Genomic DNA, 18,297 nt, shown 5'->3' with positions numbered 1-18,297 from the left:
CTGGTTTCCTCACCTTTTCTATTTCCTTGAGGTAAGCATCAATGAAGTCTCTTGCTTCAGCAGGATTCCAACCTCTCTTGTGGTTTTCAATCACACGGGCAACAAACATTTTCAGTTTCTCCCAGTTCCTGAAGAGCATTTGGTGGGGCCCAGGAAGGAAATTCATTATCCTTGGAAAGACATTGTAGAGCTGATGGAGAAAACAAAACAGTCATGGAGACAAGGGAGTGCCAGTTTTCTACTTTTGAAGACAATGAAACCACATTCTCTTTCCATCTCTTTTATTTACTTAAATTTAACGCTTGGAGTCACCCCTGACTCTTCTCTCTCTCAACCCTCTTCTTTCCCTCTCAGCCCTCTTCTTTCCCCTTGGGCAAAGCATTTCAGCTCTCCATCCAAAATATAACCAGTCTCGGACCACTTCTCACCACTCCATGTGCTTTGTCTTCCTTGTACAAACCACCAACATTACTTACCTGGATGTTGTAAAGCCTCCAACAGGTTTCCTGATTCTATCCTTAACCCCATTCCCAGTCTATTTTCCACTGAGCTGCCAGAAGGACCATTTAGCTGTTTGATTGATTATTTCACTTTTTGGCTCTTCCAATGACTTTCCATGACATTTAGACAAAATTCTACACCATTTCTCCTAGCCTGGAGCTCTACATGAGCTGGCCCCTCACCCTCTTGCCACCTCCTCTGCTATCACTCCCTGCCATCTTACTCTCTTTTACTCTTTCAAGTCCAGCCCCATTGGCCTCTGTGAAAACATAAAAAATATTCTTGTTTAGGACACTGCATTTGCTGTTCCTTCCATCTAGAATGGTTTTCCTCTGAAATCTGTATAACCCCAGTTCCTTTAATTCATTAATGTGCTGCTCAAATGTCACCTACTTGGACCTGTCTTACCTGATAATCTTACAGTTAGTAGCACTTCTGGTACTCTCTTTCCATTCCTTTATTTTATTTTATTTTTTTCTGTGATAATTATCATTAGTATGTGTATGTATACATATTTGTGTGTGTGTGTGTGTGTGTGCAAAATGTCTGTCTATCTATGTATATGTATCTATGTATCTATGTATATGTATCTATGTATCTGTCTATATATCTACATACCTATGTATGTATGTATCTATCTATCTATCTATGTTAAATATGTACGTGTATTTATTTGTCTGCCCCCACTATGATGTAATCTCCATGTGGCTAAGATATTTTTTACTGAAATAAAGTGGTCTTTGAATATATTTTCTCTAATAATACATAGTAGAAAATAGATAGCGTAAGGTAATAGAAAGTTGCCTAGATTTTAAGTGAAACAGGCATGGGTTTGACAATTAGCTCTGTTTCTTTCTAGCTATAATACTTCGGTAATAATAGTAATAATAATAATAATAGTAGTAATGATGTGATTTGTGGCTACTTTAGCTGCCAGTGGGGCCTGATGGTTATTTTCATGACTAAATGACATGAGATCTATACTGCACTTCACACAGAGCCAGTAGACTACTATGGGATGTGCTTACATATTCCCATATCTGCTTGCACAGATCCATTTCATCTTTAAAGGACTGCTGTAAAACTTATTTGAGATAAAGTATGAAGAGTTTCCATCAAAGTGCCTGGTCTACTTTGGGTCTCTAAGAAATGCTTCTTACCCCTGCCCTACTTACTGCCCCATCCTACCCTCCCAGGATTTCTGTTCCTTGGGAACAGTCAGCTGGGTACCCACTGAACTCCCATGACTTCCTAGGTTCTGTCTTAACAGGAGGGAAGAAACTGGAATAACTGGATGGGCGGCTACCACGGTTAGAAGTGAGAACAAGGAACATTATTCAAAAATAACACTGACAATAAATCATAATAGCTCACATTCATTATGCCCCTTTAATGTGCCAGGAATCATGCTAACTACTTTATCAGTATTGGTGTGATGGATCCATAAGACTCCAGCTAAAGATACTTGTTAAGAATAAACAAAACCCTTGGGGCTGATTTTCCCCTAGAAGTGTCTTCCAAATCCAGAAATGTGGCTGAGAAGCCAAGAAGCTGAGTAGAGGTTTTGACAGACTCACAACACTGACAGGACAAAAGTGGAGAGCAGGGCCCACCAAGGAAGGGGTGAGTTTGACCCTCTAAATCTACACCCTACAAAGTTAGAAGACTGATAATATCAAGTGTGGATGGACATGTAAGTCGTGCAACCACCTGGGAAAACTTTAAGTATTTTTTACAGGTGTGAATGCAAGAGAAATGAGTGGATGTGTCCACATGAAGGATTGACAAGAATGTTCATTCCAGATCCCCAAACTGGAAGTCCCCCAAGTGTTTATTAATAGGGAACAGAATAACAAACGGGCATATTCATAAAATAGAAAAGTAAGCAGATATTTTTCTAAAAGTGCAGCTAACATATGGACCTGAAAACAATGTGCCGAGGGAGAGTCAGGCAAAGAACAGTACTTCTGAGGGAGGATGGACACGGAGGGCTAGGGAGGGACGTGGAGAGGAGAGACACAAAGGTGATGGCAATATTGTGCTTTTTAAAGAAAAGAACATAGGTCCGCAGGCGCACTTCATGTAAAGTTTTGTACCGTACACAAATGTTAGAAACGTTCTTTGTCTATAGCCAATATTTAACAATATGATGTAAAATACTAAATTCAACAGATTGACTACAAACATGTTTGTGTTAAAGTAAATTTTAAAAGGTTATATGTTAGCTTAAAAAAAAAAAGGAAGAGCTCATCTGTGTCTGACATCAGCCCAATATCCTTATCCAAGATAGGAAGTGAGGACTGCCTCACCTGGCACCACATTGATGTCTCGAGATATGTGACCTCATCCAGCAGCCTCAGCAGCTCCTGGAACTGAGTGTCCTCGTAGTCAAAGCGCTCCCCAAATGTGATGGAGCAAATAATATTGGAAACTGCATTGTTGATTTTGAAGTGAGGGTCGAAAGGCTGTCCTAGAGGCAGAAGAAGCGATGGATCCTTCAGATTGGTTTCCTTCTCCTTCCCTGAGAGTCTACTCTACATGACATATGACATACTGACTACAGAACCACCTCTGAGACTGTGGCCCCAGCACCCTACACAGGGTCTACTATATAGCAAGTATTCAGTCAATGCCCAGGAAGTCAAACTGATGACCAGGATTTAAAACCAATAATAAGGGCTTCCCTGGTGGCGCAGTGGTTGAGAGTCCGCCTGCCGATGCAGGGGACGTGGGTTCGTGCCCCGGTCCGGGAAGATCCCACATGCCGCGGAGCGGCTGGGCCCATGAGCCACGGCCGCTGAGCCTGCGCGTCCGGAGCCTGTGCTCCACAATGGGAGAGGCCACAACAGTGAGAGGCCCACGTACCGCAAAAAACAAACAAACAAAAAAAAACAATAATAAGTTTAATACCCATCTTATTCTTAATTCTTGAGCTCCATGAGGGCAGGTCATGGTTAGCTGTTCACTGTTATCCCCTCAGTGCCCTACACAGTGCTGGGTGCAGGACAGGCACGTAGACTCTTATTAATCACCTGGTTAGTGAATGAATGAGCCACAGTACCCTGCACCTGTCCTATGACACACTCACCGTTCTCCTCTCCCATTGCCTGGATGAGGAAGTGGGTCTCTTCCTGAATGCGCTCCTCTAAGCTCTTCCTTCCTAAACCAAAGCTCTTCAGTGTTGTCAGGGCAAACCTTCTTTGTTCCTTCCACACCTGGCCTATGGACATGATCAAGCCTGGGAAAAAGAAAGACAACATTATGAAAAGAAAGCCAACAAGAGCCATGGGGGATAATGCATCAGATGGAAGGAAGGAGAAGGGCATTAAGGCGCTTGAAAACTATTCAGAGAAATAATTCCAAAGCAATAGATATAGTGGCTAGCATTTACTGACTGCTTCTAATGCCGGACACTTTAACATTTTTAATACATTGTGTAATTCAGCACTCACAGAACCTCTCTGAGGTAGGTCCTATCATAACTGCCAACCCTCCCAACAATTTTGTTGATAAGGAAACTGAGGCACAAGGGATAAAAGTTCAAATTCAGTTCTGCCTAACTCCAAAGCCCATTTTTTGATTACTTGTCACATAAGTAACTGTAAGTATTTATGTTATGCAACATACTAAGAATGCACTTAGGGATTAGACAAAATCCATACTCATAAGGAGGCAAGGCCTTTAGGAGACGTCCTATCTAAGCTGGACCTTAAAAAATAAATGAATCAGGGGCTTCCCTGGTGGTGCAGTGGTTGAGAGTCCGCCTGCCGATGCAGGGGACACGGGTTCGTGCCCCGGTCCGGGAAGATCCCACATGCCACGGAGCGGCTAGGCCCGTGAGCCATGGCTGCTGAGCCTGTGCATCTGGAGCCTGTGCTCCACAACGGGAGAGGCCACAACATTGAGAGGCCTGCGTACCACAAAAAAAATAATAAATGAATCATTCAAGAGCATGGAAGAGTGAAAAATCTATGCAGAAAGAAAAACACAGGCAAAGGAAAAAACAAAAAACCGTCTTGGTGTGTTCAATAGATGATCATTTATTTCACAATACAGGTGAGGCCACACTTCTTTCATTTCTTCACTTCCAGAGCACTCTTCAACTCCTTCTAATATCTGCCTTTGGCCTCTACCACCTCAAGGACATGGCCTTCCCTGCTGTCCAGTCCAGGATCCTTTTCAACCTCATCTTGATGTGTCAGCAGCATGAGACACTTCTTTCTTCTCTCTTTTCCCAGGACGTGACACTCTCCAATTTTCCTCCTAATTCTCTGACTGCAGAGAACTTACCATATCTTTTGTTAATTCATCTTCTATTATATTTCAAAATGATCTAGTTCTCCATTCAAGTTCTGCAAGCCTCTTCTCCCCTTATCTATGCTCCATTTTTGGGAAAATCTCATTAGCTCTTTCTGTCCCTCAGCTCCAGACATACATACAAGTGTCTGTTTGACTCTGCTGATTTAAAGGCATTTCAAACTCAGCATTTCTACGACTGAATTCATGACTGCTCCATATACAACTCCCCACCCAGGCCAGCCAACACCTTGCCCTCCTCCAAATATTCCTCCTTTCCTTTACCTACCCATTTGGGTGTCTACCTCAATACCTCATTCTCTCTCTGTCTAGGTCATTATGTCTTATTGGATTTGCCTCCTGAATATCTTAAATCCATATATCTTCACAGCCACTATCCTGGTCTAACCTACTGTACTGTCATTTCTTGCCATCTCCCTAGTCCAAGCCACCACCTTCTCTAACCTAAAATGCTGCAACAGTCTCTTGCTCCCTTTATTCCATTCTTGACATTGCAGCCTGAAGAAGTCTTTAAAATGTACCATGTAAGTACGATGATTCCTTTCTTTACTGAAACCGTTCAAGAGCTTTCATTATTATTAGGAATAAAAAGCAACATCCTTAACAAGGAGATGCATGAACTACTCCTGGCCAAACTCAGCACCTTCATCTCCATTTAATTATCTCCGTTTAATCCCTGTGCTTCCCACGCTGGCCACCTTTCAATTCCTCAGTTCACTGTCGTTCTTCCCACCTGAGAGACTTTTCATACTCTATTCCCTCTGACTGATTGCTTCTTCACATTTGTCATTTACTTACATTAGCTTTTCCTGAGTCTCTGAATTAGATTAGATACACCTAAGAAGTGCACCATGCTCTTATCTTCATAACAGTTAAGGTCTGAAATTATTAGAGTAATTGATATTATTTTCATGAATGGAATGCAAGTTACAGAAGAACAGGATTTTGTCATTCTCCTCACTGCTCTGGCACTGGTGCCTAGCACTGGGCTTCACATGGCTGATAATAAATAGAGTGAATGGATGTAGAGTTAATGGATGAAATATTTCAAAGAGGAATTGAGAAGCACCTGAAAAATATGGTACTTTGGTAGAAGAATAAATCTGAGTTTTTCATTTAGATTTTTAAATGTGTTCGTTTATTTAATGATCATTTTAAGTGTTCCTGCCAAACTCTTCTAATATAGATGGAAGGGTTAAGATGCCTTGTGGGGCACAGCCTTAATAATACAGCATAAGGAACTAGAGGCAATAAGGGATTACATAATCAGCAGGAGGAAGCAGATCCACATCCATTCTCCTAGGGAAGAGATCTGAATGGGACAGCAGAAAGAGAGAGCGAGAACGCATCGCCTTTCTTAAAAAACACATCACATCACTAAGTGATGTGAATACTTACTAATTAGAGCTGCCAGAGTGAGTTCATGCAGGTGATGCAGCTTCTCTCAAATCCCTGACATTAGGGCTAACCCTGCCAGGTTCCCTGAGGGGGTGTCTGTAACAGGGAAATGTGGCCACTCAGCTTCTTTGAAATACTTTTTTTTTTTTTTTTTTGTGGTACGCAGGCCTCTCACTGCCGTGGCCTCTCCCGCCGCGGAGCACAGGCTCCAGACGCGCAGGCCCAGCGGCCACGGCCCACGGGCCCAGCCACTCCGCAGCACGCGGGATCCTCCCGGACCGGGACACGAACCCGCGTCCCCTGCATCGGCAGGCGGACTCTCAACCACTACGCCACCAGGGAAGCCCCACTCAGCTTCTTTTAGGGGCAGGAATTTTATGATGGGCCTGGTAACTGGGAGTGTTGGAGAATTACAGTCACAAAGGTACCTTTCACAGACTACAAGAATATCAAACGTACACATCTTATATTAGTCAAGAAACTTACCATTTTTCTTAAAAACACGTTCTCGAATAGGGGTTATAGGGCGGTTCACAAACTTTTGCTCCTGGTGGACAAGGACTTCTTTGATTAAGGGCAATCCAGTTATAATAACTGAAGGCAAGTCACCGAATTCCAGGCTAAAAAGGTTCCCATATTTCTTCACAAACTGAAAAATAGGAAAATAGTCACAGAATATGCACATGTCTGTGTGTCTAGGAATAGAGGGTTTGTGTAGCTGTGGGAGCTTGGATGGGGGGAGGGGGTGTCCGTGTGCACACCTCTGTGTGCACTTAGGTCTGATGGTCTGATGGGGATGTTTCTACCTGTTTCCATTTCTCCTCCTCTCAACTAGACTCGGGCTGAATCCACTACAGGACATAGACATTCCTTATAAACATTCATTCATATGTTCAACTTCCTCGAATTGAGGGAGTATCCACCCTTAGTCCTGAGAATAAGGCCTAAAGGTTTAACAAAACAAACAAGGTCTTTAACTGCAAGCATCTTAAAATCTAGTGAAGGGAGAGAATTCATACATGTGACTCACCAGAGAAGGCTGAGATATGTTTAGTGAACGTGGACTTCTTAGTAAATCATATCTGTTTAACCAGGAGAGAATGTCCCCTTCCTCAACATGTTCTAGGTGACAGAAAATTCATTATAGGGCTGGGACCAGGTATGGAGAAGAGCACACTAGTTCTGGAGCCATGTGCAAATCTTAACTCTATGGTTGACTAGCTGTGAGCTCCAGGGAAAGTTGCCTCACTTGTTTGGAGCCTCAGCTATAAAAGGAGAAAATTATTCTTCCCTCAAAGGGTTCTGTGAAGAAGAATGAGAGCAGCGATGTGAAAGGCACTTTGTTCCCTGGTACCTGGCAGACAGCCACTCGAGCCTCTGGGGAATGAATGGGCTCTGTGTGCAAAGGGATATGGAAGCACTTGCTCATGTGACAGACAGGACAAGAGCACAGGGATGATGTGCGAGAGACAGGAGCTGGTGGTCACAGACAACCACGTCCACTGGGTGCCATGATAAGCACCTTTCACATTTTATTTCATTAACCTCACAACTACCCTATGGTAGTAATGATTTTCCTTGTCTTTCAGTAAGAAAAATGAGTCCTAGCAGAAGTAACTTAGCCAAGGTGACAAAGCTATTGGATGTTGGTGAAATTTGCCAAGCATTATGTAAGATTTAAGAACAAAGCCATGAACCCGAGATGGTGCTTGGACTTTAGAGTTTAGTGGATGTGACAGAATGAATGTGAGAATGAGGGTGAGGGAGCTGGGAGAGGAAGAGTGAGACAGAGAGAATGGAAGAGTGTGTGGGTGTGTCAGGAGTGTACACAAATGTTCAGGTATGTGCAAATATGGCTTGGACCGCAGTCAAGGGTCATAAATCAAAGTCTTCCCTGACATGCTTACTCAAGAGAGGAATCTAAGTAGACCTGCCCATTCCTGCAGACTGCAGGGCTGTGTCTTACTAAGGCTGTGGTATCAAACAGAAGTGCTCATTTCCTCCAGGTATCTGTGGCCCCACCTCCCCAGCTGCCATGCACTTATGCTCTCCCATGTCACCTCAAGCTCCCTGGACTGTGTTACCCCTTCAGAGCAAATACCGTGGATTTAGTCTCATTCCACCACCCTGCTCCCATATTAAAGGCCAAGCCTGAACTCCATCCTTCCATTGTCTTGTTGGTCTACAGTCTTCCATCCATGTTTGTTCATCACTAGCACAGTAAGTCTGTCTTATTAGAAAGAGCAGAACCAAGATTCCATCTTAGTCTGGTCTGCCTCTAAAAGTGCACGTCTTGTTCTAACAAATGGCAGGAATGGGTCTGCATAAATCAAGACTTTTTATTTCATCATGCTGAATGCCTGGATGAACTTCTTAGGTTTTACAGGAAGGATTTCTTGACTATTTCAGAATATACAGTAAAAAATACTTTTGGAATGGCTGAAAATCTCAGGTTAAGCTAAAGGACTCTTAACTGACAATGTATACAGCCTGGAATCTCAGCTTGTTCTTGGAGGGGACTTGGCACTCCAGTAGTGTTTACTGAAATGAACTTCTACAGTTTCACCTCTTACCAACTCTCTGCCCACGTATATTTCTAGTCTGACAGAGCTACATCAAACATTTTTATGGCATGAACAATTGTGTAAACATGGATACATCAAAGGACCTCCTGCAGCCCTGGTACCAACGGTGGTGATGTCTACCAATTCTTAAGTAACCATGCCAGTCACTGTGCCAATGGCTTTACTTGGAGGTAAATGTAAGTCCCAGTGTCATCTGAGAAGACTTTGTAAGGTAGAGAATACATTTTGATGTACAAAAACAAACAAGTTCTTAAGAAAAAGACAGTGTAGGGGAAAAAAAAGAGGCTAAAAATAAGGTTGTTCAGCCTCCTACACTATTGGTGGGGATGTAAGAAGGTACAGCCACTATGGAAAACAGTATGGAGGTTCCTCAAAAAGACTAAAAATAGTGTTGCCATATGACCCAACAATCCCACTGCTGGGCATATACCTGGACGAAACTATAATTCAGAAAGATGCATGTACCCCTATGTTCATAGCAGCTCTATCCACAATTGCCAAGACATGGAAACAACCTAAATGTCCACCGACAGATGAATGGATAAAGAAGATATGGTGCATATGTACAATGGAATATTACTCAGCCATAAAAAGAATGAAATAATGCCATTTGTGGCAACATGGATGGAACTAGAGATTATCGTACTAAGTGAAGTAAGTCAGAAAGAGAATGACAAATACCATATGATATTACTTGTGGAATCTAAAATATGACACTACTGACACAACGAACTTATCTACGAAGCAGAAACAGACTCACAGACACAGAGAACAGACATGTTGCTAAGGCAGGGTGTGGGAGAGGGATGGTATGGGAGTTTGGGGTTAGCAGATGCAAACTATTATGAATAGGGTGGATAAACAACAAGGTCCTACTGTATAGCACAGGGAACAATATTCAATATCCTGTGATAAACCATAATGGAAAATAGTATAACAAAGAATCTGTATATATGTATAACTGAATCACTTTGCTGTACAGTAGAAATTAACATAGCATTGTAAATCAACTATGCTTCAATTAAAAAAAAAGATGGTTCAGGAGGCTAAAACAGGCTTAAAATGAGAAATGAAAATAGAAAGATCAAGAGAAAAGGAATAGCACAGTAGCTATAAAAGGAAAATAAAAGTAATAGGTTACAGGAAATTTCATATGAACGATAAGTATTCCAAATGTAAGATGAAGCACTTAAATAATAAAGTAGAGTAAAATAAATGTTTAGAATAAAAAAAATTAGAAGTGGTGAGTTAGTGAGACAAGAGACTGAACCACGAGATATAAAGTTGAGGAAGATTCTACTTAATTTAAGTTCTTAAACTCAAAAGCCAACAGAACAAAGACAGGAAAACATAAAAAGGAAAAAAGGAAGAGTATATCAATTCTTATTCCCACTAGCAGTAGGTGAGAGGGTCTGTTCCTCTGAACACTCACCAGCACTGAGCTCTGTGCTCAAGGAGCTAAGATTCTCTCTCACTTGCTAAACTGTATTTTAAAATGTGTCACTCAATGCATTTGTATTGCTTTTATAGTTACAAAGCGTTTCTATCCAATAAAGCACCAAAAAGAAACCCAAGGACATAGGGAATAAAGCTTCATAACACTTCTTACACTTTTTAAGTCATAAAATCCTTCAAAAATCTAGTATGTCATGGATCTGGTAAAGCAAAACCCTGTACACATGAATACATTTATGCATAAATGCAGTTCACCAGTCCCCTGGGGTCTCTGAACTCCTGCTAAAAATACTGGCCTCACTGGTAGTTCTTGGGGTTATGCTAGGTTTCTGGGAACAGCCTGTGGAAATCAAATTCAGTTGTCAGGCACCTTCTGACGTTGCTATGTTATATGTGAGGGCAATACAGAGATCAATATGCTATGGTGTTTTCCTGAAGTGTCAAAGCCTCTTGGGGAAGGCTGACTACAGAAAAAAACTAACGCACAGTGGAAGATGATACATGTTATAATGCTGAAGCAAGGGGCATGACGCTATTGAAAGAAGAGAAGAATTCCACTCCAGGTACGGGAGAAAGCTTCTAAGAGGAGCTGATATTTGGGCCAGATTGTAAATGAAGGTGTGGGTACCTGCAAAAGGATGTGTGTTGTGAAGGAAAAGATTTTAGGCTGTGGGAATAGCATACACCAATGCAAAGGCAGGAAAATGTGGGCTTTCAGGAACAAGTGAGCTGTTTTCTGACTGCAGTACAGGTTCATTAGAGAGCACTAACCCTGTGGTTGGTCAAGGCCGGGTGCTGGAGGTACAGGTCCTTAATTTTAAGATGCCCCCAATCTAATGGAGCGTACAGATAAGTAACCAGTTCTTATTGTTACCATTCTGTACAATAACTTATTAAATGGGGGAAAGCAGGAAGCACATAAGGGGACCAAAGGCTAGGATAGGTTTCTGGGAAAAAATACCTTCTCATTTGTGTACAGAGAGGGGAAACAAGCCTGACAAGGTAATGTGAGCTAGACCAAGGATATACAAATGTCAAGTGAAATATTTTGGATCTTGTTTTGTTTGCAACTAGAAAACTGAATAGGAGAGGTAAGGGCAGTTAGTGCTTAAGAACTTGGATTTTTGAAGTCATACAAATCCATTTATATCCAGCTTCTGCTTTCACTTTCTATGTGATTTTTGGTCAAGTTATTTAACTTCTCTGTGTCCCAGTTTCCAAATCTATAAAATGGGGGATATTACTAATTCCCATCGTTGGGATGGTGGTGATAAGTAACCATAATACTAAAATAAATAATAAAATTATTTACTGTTATTGATATATTTGGGAGTATATTTTAGCAAAAGGACTCTGGTTAGATCTGGACAAAGGAATGGAGGGGAAGTGGCCAGAGAGTGGATTAATGCAGCCCATGCAGCAATCAGGCCAGACAAGGTATGCAACCTCAACTGGCTTTTCCTTGAGTTTGTTACTATAAATTTTTGAAGAAAGGAGGAGGGTGGTAGATATAGAAAGAAGCATCAAATATGTGCTAGGCACCCTGGCAGCAAACTGATATTCATGAACTTGTTTGATTCTTATAATAACCCTACAATGTATTCTTTGTTTTCAGAAAAAGAAGCACAGAGATTTAGTGCCTAGCTGGTGGTCATAAATTTGGGCTCTTCCTAACTCTCTCTGTATGTCTCATCCTTAACTGAAAGCATGAAGATATTCTCTCTCTCTCCTTCTGAGTGATGAAGCTCCCTAAATATTAGCTGGCCACATGACTTTCCAATCAAAACCACATTTCTCAGCTTCTCCAGGTGTGGCCAATGGGATGTAAGCAGTGGTGATGTGTGCATCTTCTGGGTCATGTCCTTAAAGGAAAGTTGCTTCTCACCACCTGCTCCTTTCCCCTTTCCATGGACTGGAACTCATACATGAAGATGTTGTAGGATGAGAGCAACGTGATAGAAGGAACTGGGGTTTCTGGATGACCTTGTGTTACAAAGCAGCTTTCCTACCCTGGTCTTCCTGCCTACATCTGAACTCACTTCTGAGAGAGAAATAAATTTCACTCTTTTTTTACACCACTGTATTTTGGGGCCTTTTTATTACAAGCAGCTTAATGTATATCCTCATAATACATTTATCCACCTTATCTACCATTCTCCCACTTTAGTCCAATAAGATTTTCTCTTATTTAAATACATGCACATATAGCTGTGGTAGAGGAAGTTTAGAAAAAAAGGGGAAAAACAAGAATGGTTCATGGTTCCCATCATGCCATACAAATAGGCCAGTTTCTTCACGGCCTTCTCACTTTGTTTTAGCTCATGTCACTTCCTCCCATTTAAAAATCTCCTGTCCACTTTACTCCATATAACCATTTGCCTAACATTTATTTCCAGTTCAGCCAAATTTATTTCAACATTCTATAGAGGTTATCCCCAGGGCTTCCCATTCACAGTGATCCCACCTCATGATATCTCATTTGGTTACCAAAAGTTTATACACACATTTCATCATACACTGTCTTGTACTGTGCCTGTCATATAATAAGCACTTCATAAATGTCTGTTGGATAAATGAACCCCTGGATAAGTCAATTATCCTCTAACTACATCGTGAAAAGTCAGGTAGCATAAGTCAAAGAATAGGTATATGAGTCAAATAGTCCTGCGTCCAAGTCCTTGTTTAATGTTATAGCTGATAGGTAATGATAGATAGGTAAGTAAAGATAGATAAATAGGCAATGATAGGTAGTTAATGATAGGTACTTAATGTTTCCAAATTGCTGGAATGTAAATTTAATTACAACTAAATCACACCATTTAACTCCATTTTTTTACAGCCAAAATATTTCATTGCAAACCTATATAAAATAAAATTTAACACTTCTGGTGAAAAATCTTTGGGCCAGAGATAAGACCCTAGCCTCAGTTTCATCCCTGGCCAGTTTTATGACATGAGGCAAATCATGTAACCTATTTAGTCATATCTACCTTAATGGTAAAACAAGGGCACAGACAAAGTTTCTGATTCCAGACAAGAGTGAGTAAAAGCATCCCATTTTACTCCTCCTCATCATCATGATACTGACACATACAAAAAGTAACACCAATAAAACCCTGTTCTCTGTAGTCAAAGGACCAGATAAAGGGTGGTCCACCAGGACAGAACATTTCAACCTTTCTACCTTCCTTTTCTGGAGACAAATACCATAAGAGATGTGACCCTCCCACATCCTAATGAGGGGCTACAGCAGTGAAGAAGATGCATGGAAACTTGCCTTCATCCTACCTTTGCAATAACGCGGTGCCCCTTCCCTGCTGACTCTATGAGCTGAATTGTGACTATCACCCCTGAACTGCAGTAAAGAGACTCCTTGAAGTAGTCAGTGGGCAAAATTCTGATTTCTACCACTCCACAGAAATAAGGAGGCACCTGTATCCCATGGAGATGATATGGTTAGATTACTGACTTCCCTCCTCAGGCTACCCTACTCAGAGGGGCCCCAATCTTTTGTCCCCATCCTCATTCTCTCCAGCCTGCACTGATGAGAATGTGGGTTGGAGTCCTATGGGGGTGGACAACACATAAGTGGGGTAGACCAGTATAGTATTGCAAAGACTTTATAACCTAAATTGACATTTGAACCACAATCCACAGAAGTGAACATTCTGAATATCAACAGATTGACTATCTGCTAAAATAAAAGATTTACAGAGTCCAGAGTGACATAACAAAATACACCAAATGTCCAGAATATAGTCCAAAATTACTCATGTTACCAAGAACCAGAGAAATCTCAAATTGAATGAGTTGAAACTAATACTGAGATGATAAAGATGTTGGAATTATAGGATAAAGATTTTAAAACAGCTATTGAAAATGTTTCGATAAACAATTATACTCTCAAAAAAATTTTAAATAGAAAATCTTAACAAAGAACTAGAAAATATACATAAGAACCAAAGAGAAATTTTAGAACTGAAAAATACAATAATGTAAACAAAAAACTCAATAGAGCAACTCAGTAGCAGAGTGGTAATGACAGGATAATCAGTGAAATTGAAGACATCAATAGAAAGTATCCAATCTGAACAACACAGAGAAAATAGATTGAGAAAAGATAAAACAACTGAGTTTCAGGGACTGATATTAGAATAACAAAAGATCTGTCAGTTGTGCAATCAGTGCCAAAGAGTACCAGAAGGAAAGGAAAAAAACATGGACTTGAAAAAATATTTGAAGAAATAATGGCTGAAAAATTCTCAAATTTGGTACTAGAAAAACCTACAGATTCAAGAAGTTGTGAGTGAACCCAATAAATCCAAAGAATTCAACACCAAGACATGCAATCAAATCTCTGAAACCAATAAAAACAAAGAAAACTTCTTGAAAGCATGCAGAGGAAAACAACTCATTACTCATGGGGAACAACAATTCAAATTACAGCAGATTTCTCATCAGGAACTAGAGAGGCCAGAAAGAAGTAGCACAACATTTTCAAGGGTTTAATAAAAGAAACTGTCAACCTAGAATTCTATATCCAGTGATATAGAATTCTGATTTCTACCAGAAGAAAAGAAGGTGAAATAAAACATTCTTAGAAGAAGGAAGGCTAAGAGAATTTTTTTGCCAGCAGACCAGTTCTAAAAGAATAGCTAAAGAAAGTTCTTCAGTTAGGAAACAAAGAGCAACAGAAAGGGTAAATAAATGGGTAAATACTATAGACTAATCTTCTCTTCTTGAATTTAACAAATCATGTTTGACAGTTAAAAGAAAAATTATAATACTGTCTGAGGTGGTTCTCAATGTCTGTAGAGGTAATATTTAAGACAAATTATATATTATAAAGTAGGGGAAGGTAAAAGGACCTAAAGAGTTTTAAGGTGTCTGTATTCCACCTAAAGTGGTAAACTGTTGATACTTATTGCAATGTTATGTACGCATAGCATGTAATCTTTACAGCAAGCACTTAAAAACAATACAAAGAGATATACTCAAAAACACTATAGATAAATTAAAATGGAATTCTCAAAAAATGTTCAAGTGACCCACAGGAAGACAGGAAAGGAGAAGCAGAGGAGTAAAAAACAAAGTGAAAAATAGGAAACAAATAATAAATTGGCAGACTTTTGTTTTAACAAATCAATAATTACATTAAATATAAATGATCTAAATTCACCAATCAAATGTCTGATATTGGCAGAATGAAAAAAATTACCCACCTATATGTTATCTACAAGAAACTCATTTCAAATAAAATGGTATAAGTAGATTAAAAGTAAAAGAATAGAGAAGCATATATTATGCAAATACTAATCAGAAGAGAACTGGTGTGGCTATATTATATCAGATGAAGTAAAATTCAGGCAAAGAAAATTACCAGAGATAAAGAGGGACATTACATAATAAAAAGCCAATTCACCAAGATGACATAACAATTTTAATGTGTATACACCATCTAAAAGAGCTGCAAAATACACAAATGAAAACTACCAGAACTGACTAGAGACATAGAAAAACAAGTAATTATAGTTGAAGACTTCGACAACCCTCTCCTAGTAACTGATAGAATCAGTAGACAAGAAGTCAACAAGGGTTCAGAAGAACTAAAGAACGCAGTCATTTAATTATATCTAATTGACATACAATATAGAACACTCCACCCAACAACGGCAGAATTCACATTTTTTCCAAGTATGCGTGGTGCTGTATCTTGGGTCGTAAAACCAACCATAACATATTTTTTAAAAATTGAAATTATGCAAAATATGACCTCTAACCATAATGGACTCCAACTGGAAATCACTAACAGAAAGAAAACAGGAAAATCTCCCAATATTGGAAATTAAACAACACATTCATTAAAGAAGGGTACAGGTTTAGGAGCCTAGCTTTAAAATTCTGTAGACTAATCCTGTACCAAATGTGTGTTTCTCCCAGAAAGTGATAAAAACCTTCTCCATCTGAATCTGAGTTTGTATTATAGGCTTGTGTTTAAAGTGCTCCAGGCATTTCTAGGGAAACGGGAACTATTATTTGTTGGGCACCTACACTAAGCTGTATTAATATTGACCATTCACTGTTTTATTTAATGTTCACACCCACCTATCACAGTGTTGTCTGTCAGCAAGGTACCTGTGCTGAGAGGCAGGGAAGCAGCTGAAAATGCTTGAGAAAGTGCTGGATGTTGGAGGGAATTCTAAGGAATTCAGAGTGGCCACAGTTAGGCAGCCCTGATGGAAGATGATTATAAAGAAGTGGAAAGAGGCTACAGCAAGATTTCCAAGTGGCTCCCTAAGGAGTCTGAAAGCTGGGAAGCAGCAAGAAGCCTTGAGAAAGCCTAAGCAGAGGAGTGACATTTTAAAATGATTACTTTAGTGAGAGTGGGTTGCAGGGCGAGGAGGCTGAATGTGAGGGGCTCAGTCCTTGTGGGGATGGGAGCAATTCATTTGAAAAGTGGTGAGGATTTAGGTAGAAGTATCACCATTTCACACATGGGAAACGGAGCCTCCGAGAGGGAAAGTACCGGATTTTTCCCCCCAAGGATAATAATATTAAAAATACAAAGTGATTATATTATAAATACAATGTCCCAATAATATGTAACAAGACACACAATTAAATGACTTAAAGAACATATCGTGTCTGGCACACTTAAATAGTAAACAGTTAACAAAATTTCATCCCTAGAAGTGGAATCATGCTGGTTGCTGGTGAGGAGAGCGAGGCTCAAAGCTACCCGGGTGCCCGCTTTAGCCTCAGAGCCCACACCCCCCGCCCCAGCCTCCCGCCCTCGGTACCCGGAATGGCCCTTGTCCTGCAGATCAGGGTCAGGACGCGGCCCTGGCACCTTCGCCCACTCCTACCCTCTGAAGCGACAGGTGCCCCTTCTCAAAGTCCAGATGGAAGAAGTTGCCTACGAAGGGCAGGCGCGGGGGTCCCGGCGGGTAGTTCTTCGGGCGCCGCCTTTTGAGGAAATCAGCAAAGAAGAGAAAGGCGACGGCCCCCAACAGGACAGTGCGGGGACGGAGAACGGTCCAGAAGGCAGCCGCCAGGGAGCCCACCGCTGCGAGCATGGCGGCGACCTCGGCTCGCTCTTCCGCGGTCTGATCCAGCGAAGGTCCCGGCGGCTCTCAGCCTCTAAGCTGCCAGCACTGCCCTCCTTCCCCGCCTGCCCCCGGCCCCGCCCCGCCCCGCCCCGCCCCGCCCCCCTCTCCAACCCTCACTCCGCCGCGCCCCTACCCTGGCCCGCTAGGCTCCCGCGAAGCCTGGTCTGCATGACCCGTCTGGGCTCTTCCTCAGGCCGCGCCTCCTGCCGCGCCCCCAACCCGCCTCCACCCGGTCCTCTACTCCCCTCTGCCTTCTCCCAGCTGCCTGCCGCCCACCAGATGCCTGTGGCCGGATTCCTGGGAGAACAGCAAGGGTCTTGGAAAAGGCCTGGCTATAAGCGTTTTTATTAGCTACTTAGACAGCCTGTCTCTCTGTGAGACCATCGGGGCTCTTGGGTTTATGTCATCGCATCTCAGAGAGGGCCGCGGACACTTGAGCTCTGTGTTTTTCTATCATCACCGTCTCACCAAAGGACTGGAACCGCGCCTGGTAATAAAATTGGGAAACAGCAGCACCTGATATTTCCTGGGCGCTTACTATATGCCAGACTTCTTTAGATGAATTGCTTAATTCTGACAAATTTATGCAGATACCCTTCGTTCCATCTTGCAGTTGCAGAAACTGAGACAGAGGTTAATATCAAATACGTGGTAAATAAATGAATCCACCGGTCTGCAGCACATTTAAAGGAGGCCCTGTATTTGTAACTGTTTCGAAGTTTAAGAAGCATTACATCAAAGCTCTAGCACTGAGGCTAGTCTTTAATAGGTGCTTAATGAACATTGAAGGTAGGTGTCTTAGTCCTTGTCCTTTTTGGTTTGCTTAGTGAGATTCTTCCTCTGAAGCCTCAAGATGGTGTAGGACCCCAGGTTCCAACCTTCTATGCTATCCTGTGTGCCTACCTGTGTCTCACCATTTGTGAGGTACTCAA

General features: G+C 41.4%; 1 protein-coding gene across 2 annotated transcripts in view; it reads right to left on the bottom strand.

Moving 5' to 3' along the window:
* CYP2J2 (cytochrome P450 family 2 subfamily J member 2) overlaps nt 1-17,420 on the bottom strand; it is a 31,474-nt gene extending 14,054 nt beyond the window's left edge. For both annotated transcript variants that reach the window (XM_022575817.2, XM_022575818.3), the window contains exons 1-5: nt 17,123-17,420; nt 6,703-6,865; nt 3,590-3,739; nt 2,811-2,971; nt 14-190 (exon numbers count right to left, since the gene is read on the bottom strand). In XM_022575817.2, the coding sequence (XP_022431525.1) occupies nt 14-190; nt 2,811-2,971; nt 3,590-3,739; nt 6,703-6,865; nt 17,123-17,332 (861 nt within the window). In that variant the 5' untranslated portion in view covers nt 17,333-17,420. The remainder of the gene's footprint in view (nt 1-13; nt 191-2,810; nt 2,972-3,589; nt 3,740-6,702; nt 6,866-17,122) is intronic.
* Nucleotides 17,421-18,297: the final 877 nt, after the last annotated feature.

The sequence above is a fragment of the Delphinapterus leucas genome, chromosome 1, assembly GCF_059928025.1.
Source record: "Delphinapterus leucas isolate spDelLeu-1000000601 "Yukka" chromosome 1, BTC_Dleu_Yukka2, whole genome shotgun sequence".
Classification (NCBI taxonomy): Eukaryota; Metazoa; Chordata; class Mammalia; order Artiodactyla; family Monodontidae; genus Delphinapterus; species Delphinapterus leucas.
The sequence above is the reverse complement of the archived record's forward strand: the minus strand, read 5'-3'. Positions and strand labels throughout refer to the sequence as shown.